This window comes from Nelumbo lutea, chromosome 3 (genome assembly GCF_056320005.1).
Source record: "Nelumbo lutea isolate HS-2025 chromosome 3, American lotus-T2T, whole genome shotgun sequence".
In the NCBI taxonomy this organism is placed as follows: domain Eukaryota; kingdom Viridiplantae; phylum Streptophyta; class Magnoliopsida; order Proteales; family Nelumbonaceae; genus Nelumbo; species Nelumbo lutea.
In genome coordinates, this window is record NC_142686.1 from 4145344 (window position 1) to 4165371 (window position 20028).

The window sequence follows — 20028 nt, forward strand, 5'->3', positions numbered from 1 at the left end:
TCACACCGAGCTATCTCACAGTCCTTGTCCCTTCTCCTAAAGACGACTCATGAACTATTCTGCCAATGCATAGATTTACACCTGTCCAGGGAAGGATTGGTTATTAAACATCTTAAGTATGTAGATAATGTTCTTGTATTTTTAAAGTATTTGATTGAGCAAGTTTTGAATTTAAGAGCAATGTTAGAAGGATTTGAATTATTATCTAAATGTGAACAAAAGTCTTATGTAGGGGTGGGGAATGTGGGGAGCTTTCCTTTTCCTACCTTGGTATTCCAATTGAAGCAAACACATTAGCTAGGTCTACATAGCAATTGGTTATTGATGTGCTTGAGAAAATATTGGTGGGTTGGAAGGGGAGATATCTTTCAATGGAAGGTAGAATTACTCTAATGAAATGTCTTTGGCAATTTCACCTATTCATTACTAGTCCGTTTTGAAGGTTCTGGCAACAGTTGTGGATCAAATGGAAAAAAGATTCATAGATATTTAAGAAAAAAACTTAATTTAGTACAGTGGGGATGTATGGAGGTATATCAATTATCAAAAAAATGGTTATATATATATATATATATATATATATATATATATATATATCTCAAGGTTTAAAATTTTTCGATACGATACGCCTGATACGGGGGCGTATTGTATCGTATCTTTGAAAAACAGATATGGGATACGCATGGAAATCAGATGCCTCATCTTTTTTTCATGCGTATCGGGACTGTATCGGGGGTGTATCAGGGTGTATCGGTAGCGTATCAATGAAAAAGATACAACTAAAAACTAAAAAAAAAAAATAAAGGGGAAAACAAGCTTCTTTTCCCCGAAATAAGCTTTCTTTCACCCCCAAATGACTCTAAAACTCCAAACCTCATTCCTAGAGTGCTAGATTTGCAAGAAACAAGTGTGAATCATTAATTATTTGAAATGTTTTCAAATATTTTTGAAAAAATATGGAAAATTTTGGTAAGCTTTTTCAAATTTTTATAATATCTTGTGATTTCTTTTTTTTCTTTTGAATGTTTAAATTTATGTTGATCTGCATTTCTTACATTCGAAATCACAATTTCTTTTTGTGTTATTAATAGATTTATGGAAATTTCATAAAGATATTTGGGGAAATATAAATTAATAAAAAATTTGAAAATGTAATTTTTCTTTGCCTATAAAGACTAAATATGTTTTAGATCTATTGATTTATCTATCATATCCATAGATCAATTGAAATTTCTTCTTTAGTATTTTTTTTTATTTTTTTGTATTTTTTTAGAAATAAAAATAAATAATAATTAATTATATTTTATCATTTGACCACAACGATTGAATATATTATAATTATATGGATGATCTATCATATCCATAGACCAATTGAAATTTATACTTTAATAATTATTTTTTTAATTTTTATATTTTTAGAATTTTAAAATAAATAAATAATTAATTATATTTTATCATTTGATCACAATGATTGAATATATTATATAATGTTTATTTATTTTTTATAATTTTTGAAAATAAATAATAAATACTTATTGATTATATTTCTACTTAGAAGTTGTGCCAATGCATGTTTTATGGTTGGATAGGAGAGTTAGGTTTTTTCCATCCCATAAAACATTAAAACTTAAGAATTATAATTAAGCATAGGACTTTTAATGAAATTATAATTAATTACAATATATTTCTTCATAAAACCATTAAAATATGTTAATTTAATGTATATACACCTCATTGAGGTCTTATATTTAGCGTTATTGATTTATTTTTTATGATTTATTAAAGTATTTATAGTGTTTCAAAGTGTATCTATGCGTATCTTTGTTTTTCTCCGATACGCATGCGTATCCCAATACATCTCTTAAAATTGCCTTTCCGATACACTTGACATTTCTGATACTTTGAACCTTGATATATATATATAATCAGATGAGGTCAAATCTGCATCCAATTTTAAGCAGATACAAGTTTCAGAATCCAAGTCCAATCTGATTACAGATAATTTGAATCCAAAATAATGGGATCAGATTTCAGGTTGGGTATTGAACTTTTGGACTCTATAGACAGCCATAGGTATTACCATTTTTTTTTTTTTGGTTATGGAATAAACCAAGGTATAGGGTGGAGTTGTAATTAGAGATGGACCAGAGTCTGTTTAATTTAATAAATTATATTTTTAAAAGTAAAATGTTACCTTATATTTATGATCAAAACTATGAAAAAAATATAGAACTATTGTGTATATATTTATATATTATACCATATGCACATTTTTTCTTATCAATAAGAGAAGATTTTATTAAAGTCAAACTTGAATATTACAATAAGGTGGGAAATTTCTCCAATCCAAACGACATCTTTATAGCTTTGCCCAAAACATTTGATAACAGCCCCTTGTTTAGTTAAAATATCCGCCATCCCATTTTCTGTTCTTCTCACTCATTTAAAGGCAACATTCAACTCCCTTGCTATACTTCCAATTTCCCGAATTGTGTGCCTATTAGATCCATGGGATTTGGGTACTGCATCTTGTCCAAGAAATTACCACCTGATAGTCCCCTTCCACCTCCAAATTGTGGAATCCAAATTGCTTAGCAAATTTCAGTATAGGATATTTTCTATGGGCTTGTTGGACAGATGGTTATAAATTACATTTGGGAACTGGAACAAGGTCTTCTTGGCAAGAAAGTTGGGTGGCTGAGGGTTAGAAAGATAATGGTAGTAAACAAATCCCTCCTTGTAAGTGGTTATGGCGATTCAATAAAGAGAGTGGCAGCCTATGAAGGAGATAAATTACTTGAAAATACGGCTTCAGTAATAATGGATGGGATGCAGGGCCTTCTCCTTTGGGATGTGGGTTGTTATTAAGAAATCCCTACCTGACTTCCTAAAAGGAATCAGATATAAAATCAGGCTTGGTAGTAGAGTCAAGTTCTGGAATGATAAATGGTGTGGAGATTATACCCTTGCAGAAAAATTTCCCAGAACAGAAATGCTGAAGTGAGGAACTGCTTTGAGGTGATGCTTTGGGATCCAACATTCAGAAGGAATTTGAATGATTGGGAAATAAATCCAATGGTCGAATTGTTCATCAGTTGCAAGACATGAAACCCAACCCATTGGAAGAGGATGAAAGGCTGTAGAAATGGGAAAGGCTTTTCACTTTTTTATCCAGTTTTTCTGTAACAGTCTACTCCCGCAGCAGCCTAATGACTTTCCATGGGCTAAAATTTGGAAATCTGGTGTTCCTTTAAAGGTGGCTTTCTTAGCCTGGAGGGTTACACTTGGCAGGTGTTTAACAAAAAGACCAGCTGGTAAGAAGAGGAATGATTATGGACAGTGACACCTATTCCTTATGCAATGAATGCTTAGAATTTTCGAATCACTTTTTATTCATTGTAAATTTTCTCATCACTTGTGGTCCTTGGCCTTTCAATGCTTTGGGTTGCAATGCTGTCTTCTGGAAACTGTGCTGGAGCTATTTAAAGGATGGAGAATTTCGGGCTTGTCTAGTAGAGGGAAGGTGCCTTTTGAAAACAAGTTCTCAGACATGGATATAGTAAGAAGTAATTTGAAAGGTCTATTATGATCTTGGCTAAGCACTCATAAATCATTTCAGGGAATCCAGTCCAGCTCTTTTTTGATGCTGGATCTCTTTTTGTTTGATATTATGTTTTGCTTCTTTTTTGTTGTACCTCTCTACTGTACAATCTCTCAATTTCAAGGCTGGTCTGGGAGGGGTTATTAGGACCTGGGCCGAAATGATCATCCTTAATTGTAATTGGTCCATTTACAAGAGAATGGGGGTTAGCTGCATGTTGTTTCTATTTTATCTTGATATCCCTTTTCAGAATAATAGACTTAGCTTTATCTTGTTGCTTAACAAACAAAAACCCAATTCATGTCACTGACATCCTATTTGGTAAAATAGCATTAAGTTAACACATTGTGTTTGCAGGATCTTGTTTTCATTGGCTAGTCACACAATAATCATGTCAAATGCATGAATTTTGATTTTTGACTCCTCAAACTTGGGCTCTAACAAAATTTATGAACCTGCAACTTTCAAAAACTCTCAAATATGACCACCCTTTATACTACTGAGACTTTAAACTAACTGGACATATTCTTACAACACCTAAAAACTAGAAAATAACTCTTAAAAGATTCAAATGGTTAAAAAGAGGCAAATCCAATAATTAAATTGCCACTGGTGGAGGAATCCAGTGGAACTTGATTTCTATACTCAATATATTTTGTCACACATTTTTTCATCAAAAGAAAACTGTCCATCATATGGTAATTCACTCTAATGTGTTCTAGATGATCATATTCAGTTACATTTTCTTTCTTTTTTGCTTTGCAGGGCACATGAGCACATTGTCCTTGTTCACTACAGAGAAATTAGTGAAGTGAGTTACTGAAACCTGATAATAGACATGCATGTCTGATGATAGTTATGTTACTTGAAACTATGGAATTATATTTTGTATTGCAATTATAATCATTGTAAACTCATCATTTAATCTGTCATTTTGCACATATTCATTTGTTCAGATGTTATTGTGCGTCTTTTGAATGTAAATCATAAAAGTGCTATGTGAAACATAATTGGAAATTGAACAAAAAAACTGCGTACATTGCTTAATGGAATTAAAAAAAAAATTGTTCTTTATCCCAACTATATGGGGTTATATTTATATAAACACCGATTCTTACAAGAGAAAAAAAAAAGATGTAGACATGGAAGCAAGGAAAGAAATCATGGAAGAATTCAAGATTCTCCACCATATTCCTGCACCAGTGCTTTTTTTTTTTAAATTTTTGGGTGGTTAAACTTTTAGACAACTTGAGGTTTTTAGAGTTATTCTATTATCTATTGGTGTCACAGGAATGTGGTTAATCATTTTAAAGGGTTCATTATCATCATCCTCATCATTATCTAAGCCTTATCCCAAGTATATGGGGTTGACTACATGAATCTTGTTTTGCCATTCCATTCTATTTAGTGGCAGATCCATTGTTGGTGTCACAGGAATATAGTTAATCATCATTTTAAAGGGTTCATCATCATCTAAGCCTTATCCCAACTATATGGGGTCAGATACATGAATCCTGTTTTGCCATTCTGTTCTATTTAATGCCATATCCATTGTTAAATTATGAGTGCTTAAATCATTTCTTACTACTTTGACTTATGTCCTTTTTGATTTGCCTCTTGGCCTTCTATCCCCTTGTACTTGTAATTGATCGCTTTTTCTTATGTGTGCTATAGGTGGTCTTCAACTTGTAACTGAACCATCTAAGTCTAGTTTCTGTAATTTTGTTAGTTAATGGAGCTACTCCTAGGTTCCTTTGAATGACTTCATTTTTTTGCTCTATCCTTTTTAGTTTTTCCACTCATCCATCTCAGCATACACATTTATGTCACACTCACTTTTTGGGCATGCTGTTTCTTGACCAGCCAACACTCTATTCCATACAACAGTGCTGCCCTTACAACTGTTTTATAGAATTTTCTTTTTGATCTATGTGGTATTTACTTATTACTTAAGATTCTAGATGCAACCCCCTATTTTGCTCATCTTGTGTTAATTCTATGGGCAACATCCTCAATCTCTTCTTATGAATTATCAACCTAGGCATCAGAAAAATGTCACATTGAGTTATACCTTAGTCTTAAATCTTAAGTATACTTTATACTTAGGATTTAAGACCAGAGTAGCATGGCCATTGAGAGAAAGAGATAGGGTAAGGATGAACTTGAAAGTTGAAACCTCTGGAGAGAAAGAGATAGGGTAAGGATGAACTTGAAAGTTGAAACCTCTGGAGAGAAAGAGATAGGGTAAGGATGAACTTGAAAGTTGAAACCCCTGGAAAACAATAGAATCAAATTGAATTTTGATGGGAGCTCAATCAGAAACCCCGGGTTGGCAGGAATAGGAGGGGTAATCAGAAATGTTGGAGGATTTTGGCCTTGTTTTCAGGGCCAATCGGTATAGGAAATTCCTTGAAGGCTGGACTATTGGCACTACTATAAGATCTCCAGTTAGCAAAGCAGCTGGGTTTCAGAAGGGTTGAGGTGGAAGGGGACTCAAAAGTAGTTATCTCATGAGCAAACTACAAGACGTACTCCCTGGATTCTCACACATGTAATAAGGGATGTGGAACAGATTGCTAGGGACATAGAAGCAGAATTTAAATGGATTAGAAGAAGTGCAAATGGGTTAGCTGATTCTCTTGCCAAACAAGGGGTTATGAGGCAACAAATGTCTTGGGCTTTTATGTAATGGGGGTTTGAAAATTGGGGATGACTTTCCTGGCATCAAGCTGCACTATTTAAGCCTCTAATTGAAATGAAGAAATAGTTGGTTAGCCACGAGTGTGGGGTTCCATACCCACACTCAGGCTCTAGTGTGTGTGGTTTCATACCCACACCTAGTTGTTTCTAATTTCTTTTTAGTATTTTCTAATTTCTGTTATTAGAAGTTTCTAATTTATGTTATCTTGGGCTGGCTGGCCTTATTGTTTCTAATTTCTTTTATTAGTATTTTCTAATTTCTGTTATTAGAAGTTTCTAATTTTTGTTAACTTGGGCTGGCTGGCCTTATTGTTTCTAATTTTTTGTTTATTTCCTATTCTTGTATGGATCCAAAAAGCTATAAATAAAGGAGTGTATGGGGCGGCAGATCATTCACCACCGAACCCCTTCTTTCTTTTCTCCTCTCTTCACTCACTCTCTCTCTCTCTCTCTCTCTCTCTCTTTTCTTCTCTTCAAACCTGTAATACAGTAAACAGTTCTTCTTCTTTCAAGTTGGTATCAGAGCCTTAGATCTAGGGTTTCTCATGTGGATTTAATTCAGCTGACCACATGATAATTGTTTAGGACTGAAAGTTCAGAAAGATCCTTATTTCGGTTGATTCTTGGAGGTTGCAAGAAGACTTTAGCAGTTGTCCTAAGATTGGAGAGAGCTTCTTGTAATCAGGAAGAATCAGACAGAAATTGAGTGATCAAGATTGGAGGTGCTGATCAGTTTTTCTTGGTTCTTTGATCAAGATTCAAGGTGCTGACAGTAATTGATTGATCAAGTTTGAAGACTGAAGGTAGCAATCAGTTTTCTGGGCTTTTTTCTTCATAAAGTAAGTACATTTTCTTGAGATTGATACTCAAAAGGACTTTGATATTCATTCAGAGAGGTACGGATAGAAAATCTCAGGACTGGTATCAATCCCAGGACAGTAGTTGACTGTTACCTAACTGCAAAATCGTTGTCCAAAGGTCGGCTGTTATCAGCCTTGAAATACAACTTTTTCTTGTCACAATAGTTTAAAGCCTCTTCTTAACTTAGAATGGAGTACAAGAACCAAGGGGAAAGTGCTTTTGGGACTGGTGGTCCAAGTAACATGATTGAAAACACCTTTCAGATTACAACTGTTAAGTTTGATGGATCAAACTACTTGGAATGGGCCCAATCAGCCATGATGGCTATTGGGGTTAGAGGAAAATTGAACTTCTTGCTAGGGGATGTGAAGGAACCCTCCAAGGAGGACCCTACTTATGCTAGGGGGGTCCAAGAGAATTTTTTGGTGATGACATGGCTGTGCAACTCTATGCAGCCACACATCAGCCGAAACTACTCGTGGGCCAAAACAACTAAGGAAATATGGGATGTTATGAAGGAAACCTACTCTCAGCCTCTTAATGTTGCTAGGGCTTATGAGCTAAATAGTGAGGTTAAAAATTTGAGGCAAGGAGAGAAGCATGTCTCTATTTACTTTTCAGCCTTAAAATCCCTATGGCATGAAATTGACCATCTTGAAACAATTGAGTGGGAGAGTCAGAAAGATGCACAAACATATAGAGAGCAGGTTGAAACTAACAGAGTTTTTGAGTTCCAAGCTGGTATGAACTCTGAATATGACATTGCGAGACAACAGTTGTTGACAAGAGATAGTGTGACTTTATCACAAGCCTATTCCCTAGTGCATAGTGAAGAAATTAGGAGAAAGGTTACGTTGTAGGAACAACCCTTCGAATCAGCCTTAGTAGTAGTTAGACCTAAATCTGGGGGGGATAAGGAGAAGAAGGAAGCTAAGAAGGACTTAGTATGTGAACACTGCAATAAACCTAAACATACTAAGGACACTTGTTGGAAGTTGCACCCTCATCTAGTTCCAGCAAAGCTCAGAAATAAGAAAGGGAATGGTAATATGGCTATCAACACTGATAGTACAACTTCATCAGGCACAAGAGGCACTCCTCTAGATACCCTAGCTGCAGTGCGAGTTGCTATGACTCGGCTAGAAAATGAATTTAGTAATTTAGCTCAGCCTACATCAACTCAACCTACTTTAACCCTTGCTCATACAGGTACAAGAGCTATTGCTTGTCATGCTTCTATCCTAGGTAATACTAGCCCTTCCTGGGTAATAGATTCAGGTGCTTCAGAACATATGACCAACATATCTACTCTATTTAGCACTTATTGTTTATCCTCTGAAAGAGACAAAGTTTCTACTGCTGATGTCTCTCTTGTACCAATTTCTGGCAAGGGAGACATTAGATTATCAGATACCATCATCCTATCCTCAACTTTGCATGTTCCCAAGCTTAGTGCTAACTTACTTTCAGTTAATAGTATTACTAAAAATCTAAACAGTTCGGTAACTTTTTTCCCTGATCGGTGTATTTTTAGGATTTGGAAACAAAGAAGGTGATTGGGATTGGCCGTGAGATGAATGGAGTCTACCTGTTGGAACATTCATAGGGGAGTAGAGTGAAGCAGGGAAATTGTTTGTTTCTCATTCTTGTAGTAAGATTATGCTTTGGCACAACCGCTTAGGTCATTTATCTTTTGGGTTTTTAAAGAGTCTTATTCCAAACTTTTTGAGTCAGTAGAAGTGTCTAGGTTACAATGTGAAAGTTGTGAACTTGCAAAGCATAGTAGATCATCTTATCCTTTAAGTAATAAAAGAAGCAACCCTCCTTTTGAGATTGTGCATACCGATGTTTGGGGGGCCCTACCATACTCCCACCATGGGGGGATACATATATTTCTTATTATTTGTTGATGACTACACCCGTTTTTCATGGGTCTATCTTATGCGCTCTCGAGATGAGGTCTCCTCTCTGACCCAAGTTTTCCATCTGATGATCCTAACTCAAATTGAAATCAAGATCAAGATTCTTAGATTTGATAATGCCAAGGAATACTTTGCAAAACCCTTGACATCCTATCTCCATGATCATGGAATCATTCATCAGAGCACTTGTCCTCACACACCTCAGCAAAATGGGGTTACTGAGAGAAAAAACAAACATATTTTAGAGGTAGCCAGAAGCATCATGCTCAACTCCAATGTTCCCATATGCTTCTGGGGAAATGCAACCTGTATAGCCATATACCTCATTAACAGGGTTCCTTCACGGGTCCTAAACATGCAAACCCCGTTCAGTCTTCTATATCCAGATAATGACCTATTCACTATTCCTCCAAAAACTTTTGGGTGTACTTGTTTTGTTCAAATCCTTGGACCTCATCGCTCCAAATTTGATTCCAAAGCCACTAAATGTATTTTCCTTGGGTATGCACAAAATCAAAAGGGATATTGCTATTATGAGCTAGTTTCAGGGAAGCTCTTTGTGTCCATGGATGCCACCTTCTTTAAGGATATGCCCTACTATCATAAGGCTTCTCCTCAAGGGGAGAATAATGAGAAAGGGATTTTAGTTTCAGCTCCAAGAGTTCCGTTACTTGTCTCGGTTACTTGGGGGGGGGGGGGAGTTGCGAAGAAGGTTGTCAAAATTGTAGGGAGTTGAGAGTGTTTCATAGAAAGTGGTGGAGGTAGGTTGTTTCTTGTACTCAACAGCAATCCAGGCCAGTTCCATCATCTTCTACAGCTCCAGATCCAAACATTACTACTGCTCCTACTATTGATCCCACTGTTACAGAGGTTCAGCCTTCACCGATAGATGACCTTGATCATCCAATTGCTATTCGTAAAGGGAAGCGCAATTGCACCTCATCCACTGCCCATTGCATCTCCAAGTTCCTTTCCTATAATTCTCTTAGAGTCCTACAGATCTTACTTGGCATCTATTTCTGCTATTCCTATACCCAGAAAAGTGCAAGAAGCTCTTTTGATACCTGAATGGAAGGAAGCAGTGCAAGTAGAGATGTATGCTCTTATTAAGAACAACACATGGGAACTAGTTAACCGGCCCGAAGGGAAGAAACCTGTTGGATGCAGATGGATGTTTATTGTGAAATATAATGCTGATGGTATTGTAGAGAGGTATAAGGCCAGATTGTTTGCAAAGGAATTCACACAAACTTATGGCATAGACTATACAGAAACCTTTGCACTTGTTGCAAAAATGAACACTATCAGAGTTCTATCCATTGCTGCAAACTTCTCATGGCCACTATTTCAGCTGGATGTTAAGAATGCCTTCCTCAACGGGGACTTGCAAGAGGAAGTATACATGGAGTTACCCCCTAGTTTTTATAGTACAGAAGTAGGAAAGAAAGTTTTCCTTTTGAAGAAGGCCTTGTACGGGCTGAAACAATCCCCGAGAGCTTGGTTTGATAGGTTTAGACTGGCTTTGGACAAATTTAGATACATATAGGCTCAGTCAGATCACATTCTCTTCTTTAAGAAGATAGGTCATTCCCTAACTCTACCTGTAGTCTATGTAGATGACATTGTGATAACAAGATGTGACACTAGTGAAATTGAAACCCTTAAACAACACCTTCACAAGGAAGTATGTTCTGGACTTATTGGAAGAAACTGGCATTTTCATCTCCCAAAGGAAGTATGTTCTGGACTTAATGGAAGAAACTGGCAAGATAGGAGTGAAACCTACTAATACTCCCATTGAGCCTAACAATAAGATAAGTGCAGAAAGTGGAGAACTCCTTGAGTGCAAGGCTATGTACCAAAGGCTGGTTGGGAAATTTCTTTATCTCTGTCTAACCCGACCAGATATTTCTTATGCCGTCAGTGTTGTCAGTCAATACATGAATTCTCCTAGGACCACCCATCTCCTTGCAGTAGAAAGGATTATTGCCTACATAAAGAGATGTCAGGGAGAGGTATACTCTTCAAGAATAATGGTCATATGAAAATAGAAGTGTATACAGATGCGGATTGGGTTGGATATGTCGATGATAGGAGGTCCACCTCTAGATATTGTGCATTTGTGGGGGTAAATCTTGTTTCTTGGAAGCAAGAAACAAAATGTTGTTGCTCGCTCCAGTGCAGAAGCGGAATACAGATTCATGGCCAATGGTGTTGCAGAAGTGTTATGGCTGAGATCCTTGCTTAATGAGTTGGAGGTTGATAATGAGAAGCCTCTGATGTTGTATTGTGGTAATCAAGCTGTAATTAATATTGCCTACAACCCAATACAACATGACAAGACTAAGCATGTTGAAGTTGACAGACATTTTATCCGAGAGTGTGTCACATCTCAAGAAGTGTGCCTTCCTTACATTGCCTCAGACATGCAGTTAGCTGATCTCTTCACTAAAACAGTCACAAAAGGCAAATTGGAGACAGATCTACGCAAGTTGGGCATGACAAATATCTTCTCCCAACTTGAGGGGGAGTGAAGAAATAGTTGGTTAGCCATGAGTGTGGGGTTCCATACCCACACTCAGGCTCTAGTGTGTGTGGTTTCATACCCACACCTAGTTGTTTCTAATTTCTTCTATTAGTAATTTCTAATTTCTTTAGTTTCTAATTTATGTTATTAGAAGCTTCTAATTTCTGTTAAGTTGGGCTGGCTGACCTTACTGTTTCTAATTTTTCGTTTATTTCCTATTCTTGTAAGGATCCAAAAAGCTATAAATAAAGGAGTGTATGGGACGGTAGATCATTCACCACCGAACCCCTTCTTTCTTTTCTCCTCTCTTCACTCTTTCTCTCTCTCTCTCTCCTTCTCATCAAACCTGTATTATAGTAAACAATTCTTCTTCTTTCAAGTTGAAATAAACATATTTTCTATTGATAAAAAAGGTATACTTTGATTTGCACTCCTATTATCAAGGCTCAAAGTATCGGAAATGCAAGATGTAATGGTAAGGCAATTTTAAGAGACGTATCAGGATACTGTTTCGATATGCATGGATACAGACGAAAAATCAAGATACGCATATATACACTAGGAAATTCAAATAAATCATAAAATATATTAATAACAATAGATAGAAGTTTTATATGACTATAAATGAGTTATTTAAACATAAAAAGCCATACGTTTAATGGCTTATAATTTTATATACATTGTGATACATTGGAATAGAATTGATTACGGTTGAAAATGAAGGAAAAATTAAAATTTGTATTGTTTTTTATTAGTATATAACCTTTAATAATGAATTTTAGCATTTATTACCAAACATTCCTTAAGAAAAGAAAATTTACTTAAGAATTAAAGTGCATACGTTTATGACAAGCAACTATAATATGGCATAATGGTAGACTTATAATCATTGTAAACTAATGACAAGGGTTCAAATCCTCCCACTTATAGTTTTTATAGCTAGTTCAAGGCGTATTTAATGCATATGATAAATTCAAATTTCAATTTGAATATTGCTTAATTTAGCATTAAATAAATGAGTTATTATGAGAGAGGGAGTAATTATAGGGGTTATAGGGAGTAACTATAGGAGTTATTTGAGAGAGAAAGGGAATAGTCTTGTCATAATAATAAATCGGAATGTATCAACATGTTTTGGGTTTGTATCGCTGATACGGATCCAAAACAACCTGATACGGGATTGTTTTGGATCAATAGAGACCATAGTTGTCAAGGCGACGCCTAGGCGACAAGGTGCCCTTGGAGGCTCGCCTCATCTAGTCACCAAGTAGTTTTGTGCACTATGTTATAAAATACTTTTATACTTTTAATTTCAACACAAACATTGCTAACTGCTGTATTGAACTCATGGCTCAAAGTATCGATACACCTCTGTGTATTGGCAGTGGTGTATCAGTACTTATAACGATACTCCCCCTATTTTTTTATTTCTTTGGTTTTCAATTTCATTTTTAAATATATATATATTTTAAATGGGTTCCCAAAAACACTTGTAAACATGTGTATTGGGGCGCCAAAGATACAATATAATACACCCGATACGGGGCATATTGTATTGAAGTTTTGATCCTTTATTGAATCCTCAGATTTCAAAACCTGAACCAATAGGCAAGGGAAGAATTTAAAATTTTGTGTAATCAACACATTTTCTTCTTACAAATCTTCTTCTTCCACCTTTTCTTTTCTTCTTTTCCTATAACAAAAGTAGGGGTTCAGCCCCTATATTTTTTGAATTTTCTTTCCTTTGTTCCTTTTCTTCTCATAAAATGTTGATTTTCTAAACTTAAAACATGAAATTTATACTTCTCTTATGAAAATTATGGATAATTATTAAGGAAAGATGGTTATGGAACCTAGAGAACTACCCTAGGATATATGGTTTTACTTAAATCCATCACCTTGGCGCCTTAAAAACTATGATAGAGACGAAAAGAAACAATTCCATATCAGATTCCCACAGAAACAATACGTACTGATTGATACAGATTGGTATGCTACGAAATTTTAAACCTTGCCTGTTATTATTATTATTATTATTAAATTTACATTGCATATATTCTATTTTACTCCTTGTTTTAAAATATCTTGTCATTAGATTTTGCAAAAAAACCAATTTTTTTTAAGATATCCTTCATTAGTTCCATCAATTAAAATAGTGTCATCAGCAAACAAGCGCCACGGGCCTCCTCCTAATTATGTTTAGTTAATTCATTTATGATTAGTGCAAATAAAGAAGGGCTAAGTGCTGACCTTGGTGAAGACCCATTGTAATTGTAAAATTTGATGCCCCTCCCATAGGTGTTTTGATATTGGTTGTTACACCCTTGTACATATCCTCAATTAGGTCCATATACCTATTTGGCACTCTTTTCTTTTTCGGGACCTGCCATATTATCTCTTTAGGGACTCTATCATATGCTTTCTCTAGATTAATGAACACCATATTAAGATCTCTCTTCTTCTCTCTTAACTTTCCTATCTATTGTCTCAAAAGAAAGATAATCTTCATGGTTCATCTCCTTGGCATAAACCCTAGTTGGTTTTCTAATATGCTTGTTTTATGCAAGGTTCAAAGTATCGGTACACCCGATGTGCTGGTAGAGGCGTACGAAAGTGTATCATTAGCTGTTTCTTTATTTTTTTTAGTTTTATTTTTTTTTTCAAAACTGGTTCAAAGGGGTCGGCCTAGACCCCAAAACATCCCCTGTAGGGGTGTATCGGGAAGCCCCCGATATGATACGTATCGGCCGATACAGCCCAATACATATCGATACTTTGAACCTTGGTTTCATGTTGTAACCTTTGCTCAATTATTCTGTACCAAAATTCCATAGCATGGCTCATGAGTGTCTTCCTACGATAATTATAACTACTTTGTATATCACCTTTGCTTTTAGATATAAGCACCATAGTGTTGTTTCTTCATTCATCAAGCATTTTTTTTTTCAATTTCATCCACAATAAGCCTACCTCTTTCACACTTAAAGAATCCCATTGTCATTAGGTCCTAAGACCTTTCCCTTCTACATTTTATTTAATGCCTTCTTCACTTTATTAATTCTAATTATACAAAGGTACACTATTTTTAACACTTTTAGAGTTACTAACCTCTCCCCCATTAAAACCATTTACATGTTCATTTAATATTTTTTCAAAATAATTTTTCCATCTTTCCTTGATTTCCTTATTTTTTTTACCAAGACTTCAATATTCCTCTTTAATGCACCTAACATGGTTTAAATTTTTCTACCTTTCCTTTCTTTCATCTTTGTTAGGTTAGGAATTACATTTTCTCCATCTTTAGTGCCTAATTTATGATAGATCTCATCATATGTCTTAAATTTAACTTAAGTTTCTTTTTAATTTCCTTTCTTGTGGTTTTATATATATATTATATTAAATTTTCCCTATTTTTAGAATTTTGCTGATCTTCATAACATGTTCTTTTTAATTTGATTATATTTGGAACATCTTCATTCCATCACCACGTTTCTTTAGAACTTTGTCATTCCCCTTTACATTTTCCTAGAACATCCTTTGCTACTTTTTTATGAAATTATCCATTTTAAGCCACATACCATTAATCTTCTCATCTAAATTCTATTTTCCTTCTGCTCTCAATTTGTTCAAAAATATGCTAGCTTTTCTCCTTTTAGGCTTTTCCACCTAATTCTTAGACATCTATTTCTTTTCCATTTCCTAATGTGCACATTTACCACCACTAATCTATGTTGGGGTTAAGCTTTTCCTTGGAATAACTTATAGGCTTTTCCACCTAATTCTTGGACATCTATTTCTCTTCCATTTCCTAATGCACGCATTTTCTAGTTCCACCACTAATCTATGTTGTGTGGTTAAGATTTTCCCTAGAATAACTTTGTAATCTTTGTACATTATTCGTTCTGTTCTCCTAGTGAGGAAAAAATCTATGTAACTTACATTTGATCCACTTTTAAATGTTATCAAGTGTTCATCCTTCTTTTTGAAAAATGTATTTACTATGAAAGGGAAAAAACCCTACTATGGTTTTGTGATTTACTCATAGTTCATTCTATTTTAGGATTTGGGACCTAATGGTAGTTGCACCAATATTGCTTCTTTAGTGGAAATTTTGGTACTTGAGATCCTATTTGCAAGAACTGAGGTTTCAGGTACTTTACAGGTCTTGTTTTTGGTTAGTTTGAAAGTTAATAGACAATTACTAGTAACCCATTACAGAGGTGGCATATTTAAAAAGAAATGCACCAGGTGTGTGCCTTTTGAAAGGGGCTGTGCTTAGGTTCAAGCGAGTCACATGCCTTAAAAAATGTGTTCAGGCGTGCCTTTTAGAACACTGCTTAAAATAATTCTCTAGTAACTATACTGCAACTGAGCAAATAAAAAACTGCTCTAATATAAACCAAGAATATAGAAAGGCTCAAATTCCATTACAAAGATGATAGGCTTTCCTGGGTTGGATATAGCTGAAGTCTTGTATGTTCTGAGACCTCTGAAATAGTTACTGTTTGAATTAGAAGGAAACCTCTAACAATTAATGAAATGAACCTCTCATGACCTGAAGCTTATATAAGGAGTTAATGCAATATTCTTCGATAGCATTGTTGGTTTTTTATCAGTATTAGGGATTTGTAACCAGATTTTGGTGCACCTATTAAGAGTCAGGTTTGGACTTCTTAGAGACATTTTCATGGCAAATGCCAGTATTGGCAAATAATGGAACATTGTATTTTGCTTGGTTTGTTCTAAGCAGCTTTTAGATGATGACGGCAAAACATAGAAACATGACTTTTGAACTCTAAATTAATTTCCGGAATCTTCTGTAATTGGCAAATAAACTAAATTATTTTCTGCTTTTCCTGCCAACACTATATAGTTGGGAGAAGGCTTAGATGATGATTTTCTACTTTTCCTGTCACCCTCTTCCATGAATTTATTAATATAGTCTATTCCATAAAAATGCTGAGTGGTCTTCATCAACATTTCTGGATGCACCTCTTCTTTGGATATGGGGCTCTCTTTTTGTACCTTCCCGAAATGTTGATTCTGCTAGTTCCACTTGCTCTCACTTGTCACCATCTCAAAAAAAAAAAAAAAAAGGTTATCACTTGTCCTCATGTTCATTCTGCTAGTTTCACCGTACACAATAAATTTTGAATTATGGTGTGGCTAAAATTTGACACTAACAATATGCTTAATATGTTGTAGGGAAGGCACAATTCTGGATCAATATCTAACCTGTCTCCAGGCTTCTCTTCTACCCAAAGTCAGAGTCCCAGCTTTTATGCTGACCAAAATCTAAGCTCTTCTTCTGAAATGAATGAATTTTATGAATCATATCATAGTTCAGTTAGTCCAGGATCTGTGGAAGTTAGTTCTGACTCAGTGATTAGGAATAATGAGGTGGATCATTTGGAGGGAATAGATAAAGTGGTAGAATTTAGAAGTTCATCAGATCCTGAGATTAATCAAGCACTACGTAGGCTTGAGGAGCAGTTGAGTTTAAATGATGAGGACTTGGCAGAAGAGCTTTCTTCATACTACTTTCAAAATGAGAAGTCCAAAGGTTCAGTAATTCTAGATTATGGAAAGGAGAGCTTCAACGAGGATGAAGATGTGGTTCTACTACATAGATCAGAATGCAGTGGACATGGTCAACATTATAGTGGTAATGTTATAAAGGGAGATGATTCAATCAACAGCCGGTTGCTAAAGAATGCAGGTTTACCTTGTTTTCATAATCATCACTAATCAGAATTCTTTGATTGGTTCTTTCATGTATAGTGTTCTATCTTATAAATTCATGCAGCAAATTCCCTTTAATCAATTTCTGTTGTAGTTAGTTTCATTTGATGGACTCCTTTTCCCTCTTTGCTGCTGATAATAACTGTAGCAGTTAACTGGTTTAAATCTATTATCTTATAATAAGTTTTTAAATGTTATAGCATGTGCAGAACTTATTTTCTATCATTTTGCACTGAACATAATCCAATTGCATGATTATTTCATTTCTTGATCAGCGTCAATTCTCATCACTTGCTTGCAGCTTTAAATCTTAGCTTTATAATGAATAGTGGATCTGAAAACCTTATAATAACCAGTGTATTTTAATACTGAAATTGATCGAAATAACATAATTAGAGAAATTCATCTAAGAACTAAGAATTTTAACAAATGTTTATACTCTGATCTTGACTGAGTCAAATATACTCCTAAATGCTCCAAAAATAGACGGTCATGTACATGTCAGCGTTATTCAATCCTTCTTGGTACATGGTAAGATAATACCATTCTTAAACCACCCTGGAATGTCACCACATCTCTGACTTCAGAACCAAATAGAGCTAAAAGCATAAAAAATGATTCGACCAAAGAAACCCTAGACCAAAACCAAACCAAAGAAAGGTGGGTAGATCATCGATGATAATATGTCAAAGTTTAACTTGCTAATAACTTGAAATGTGGGTGTTGGACCCCACCATTAAATATAGGGTGGTGGAAATAAGTGGACCTCAACCTCTCAAATGTGTGCTCAACTATCCAACCATAAATCTTAGATTTTGCCTGATGAGTAAATATGATTTCTTAGAGATGTCTCCCTTGGGAAAATCTAGAACAGTGACAAACTTGTAAGTACCCTTTTATCCACTTGAGCAAGTAATTCCATACAGCCATGAGATTGGAATATTCGCTCCTGTTTAAAATTCAACCCTCTATCTTTTCCAATACTTTAATTACTACTACTACTACTCTATATAAACAACTTCTTTCATTCCTTTCAAGGGCAATTGATCTCCTATCTTCAAATTCCCATTTATCCATAAAATGCTACCATTTTTCATATAAAATACATCCCTTCTCATCCCTCTTTTTTTGGTAGGGTTTCCCCTTTCATCCCTAACTTCCACTAAACCATCCCCATCAATCCCTGCCCAAGAAAACAAAGTAGTAGAGAGAAGAGTAAAAACTACCTTGTTTTACTGGTTAAAATCAAGAAGAAAGGAGAAGAGAGGAAGAAAAGGAGAATCAAGGAATCTCAAGCTCCATTTATGTTTTACTTTATCCAGTCATGAAGTCCCAACTGAAACTCTCCAATCCTCATTCTAAATTCCTATTCAAGCTCATATTAGAGGCAAGGTCCAAAACTTCACAACGTATCAGTGCATATTGTATGATATATTGTTCCAGTGACTTGTCGATTCGTGGAGCACATAGAAGTGGCATCTCTTTTCATATATCGGTGGCATGTCAGTGTGTATTGGTAACATATCGGCAAATACATTACAGTAGAATGTGAATTTCATATATGATTGAAAGAAGGCTTCTAACCCTCTCTAGAAGCCTTCTTTCACGCTCAAACTTTACATGAGTGTTCTAGGCAACTAAAAATCCCTAGATCTACAAAAAAAGATGGAGAGAAAACCATAAAGAATTGAGGTTTTGAAGCTAAATTCATTTTTGGCATAACAAATGAAAAACGATAAAATGTTTGCAATTTTTTCATCTTATCTTGTGTGTGTTTGAATGTTAGAAATGCTTAGGTCTACATTGATATACCCTTGGGTGGTTTGATAACTAGATTTATGACTTTTGCTCTTAACCTCTTATAAACAGGTATATGGATTTTTTTGAAGAAATTGTAACAGTCAAAACAATTACAAAAAAAAAGAGAAAAATCAATATGCTTCACAATATGTGAAGATAGAAAATGACTATAATATGAATCTATGGATGATATTCATAAAAAGAAAAATGCGAATCTATGGATGATCTATCATATCCATAGATCCATTAAAATTTTATATCAAATTCTTTTTTAAATTTTTTGTAACTTAAGAAGTAAAAATAAATTTAAAACAATTATTTCAAGAAGAAAAATTACTACTTTTGTACTTGCATGTAACTTGTGTCTAGGATGGTTTAATTGATCATCATTATTTCATATGGATGAAACATGTACCACTTAAATATTGATTAGTGGTTAAACTGGATGTAAATTAAGTGATAAATTTATAAGGTATATCACTTAAACTTTGTATTATGCAATTAGTTGCCAGACATGTAACTTAGTAACTCACCTCTATTAATATTAGTGGTTAAGCATATAATTTATGTGAATCAATTTTGAAGTCTTTTGAATTCTCATATGATTTATTTCTAAGATTTATCAATTTTGAGACTTGTAGCATTTTATAATAATATTAGATAATATTTATATATTCTTGTATGTTGATTATGAATCTATAGTATGTTTCTTCATAGAGACCATCAAATTATGTGATTCTTATGTATATATACCTCATTTAATACTTATATTTATTGTTTTTGACGTATTTTTATTATTTATTTGAGTTCTCATAGTGTATCCATGCATATCCAGGTATGCCTCTTAAAATTAACTTTCTAATACACTTTGTGCT

At 34.7% G+C, this 20028-nt stretch overlaps 1 protein-coding gene across 2 annotated transcripts in view; it reads left to right on the top strand.

Annotated features, from left to right (window-relative positions):
- LOC148862454 (calmodulin-binding transcription activator 4-like) overlaps positions 1-20028 on the top strand; it is a 62991-nt gene that overhangs the window by 31109 nt on the left and 11854 nt on the right. For both annotated transcript variants that reach the window (XM_088976127.1, XM_088976128.1), the window contains 2 exons: positions 4367-4412; positions 16817-17330. In XM_088976127.1, the coding sequence (XP_088832253.1) occupies positions 4367-4412; positions 16817-17330 (560 nt within the window). The remainder of the gene's footprint in view (positions 1-4366; positions 4413-16816; positions 17331-20028) is intronic.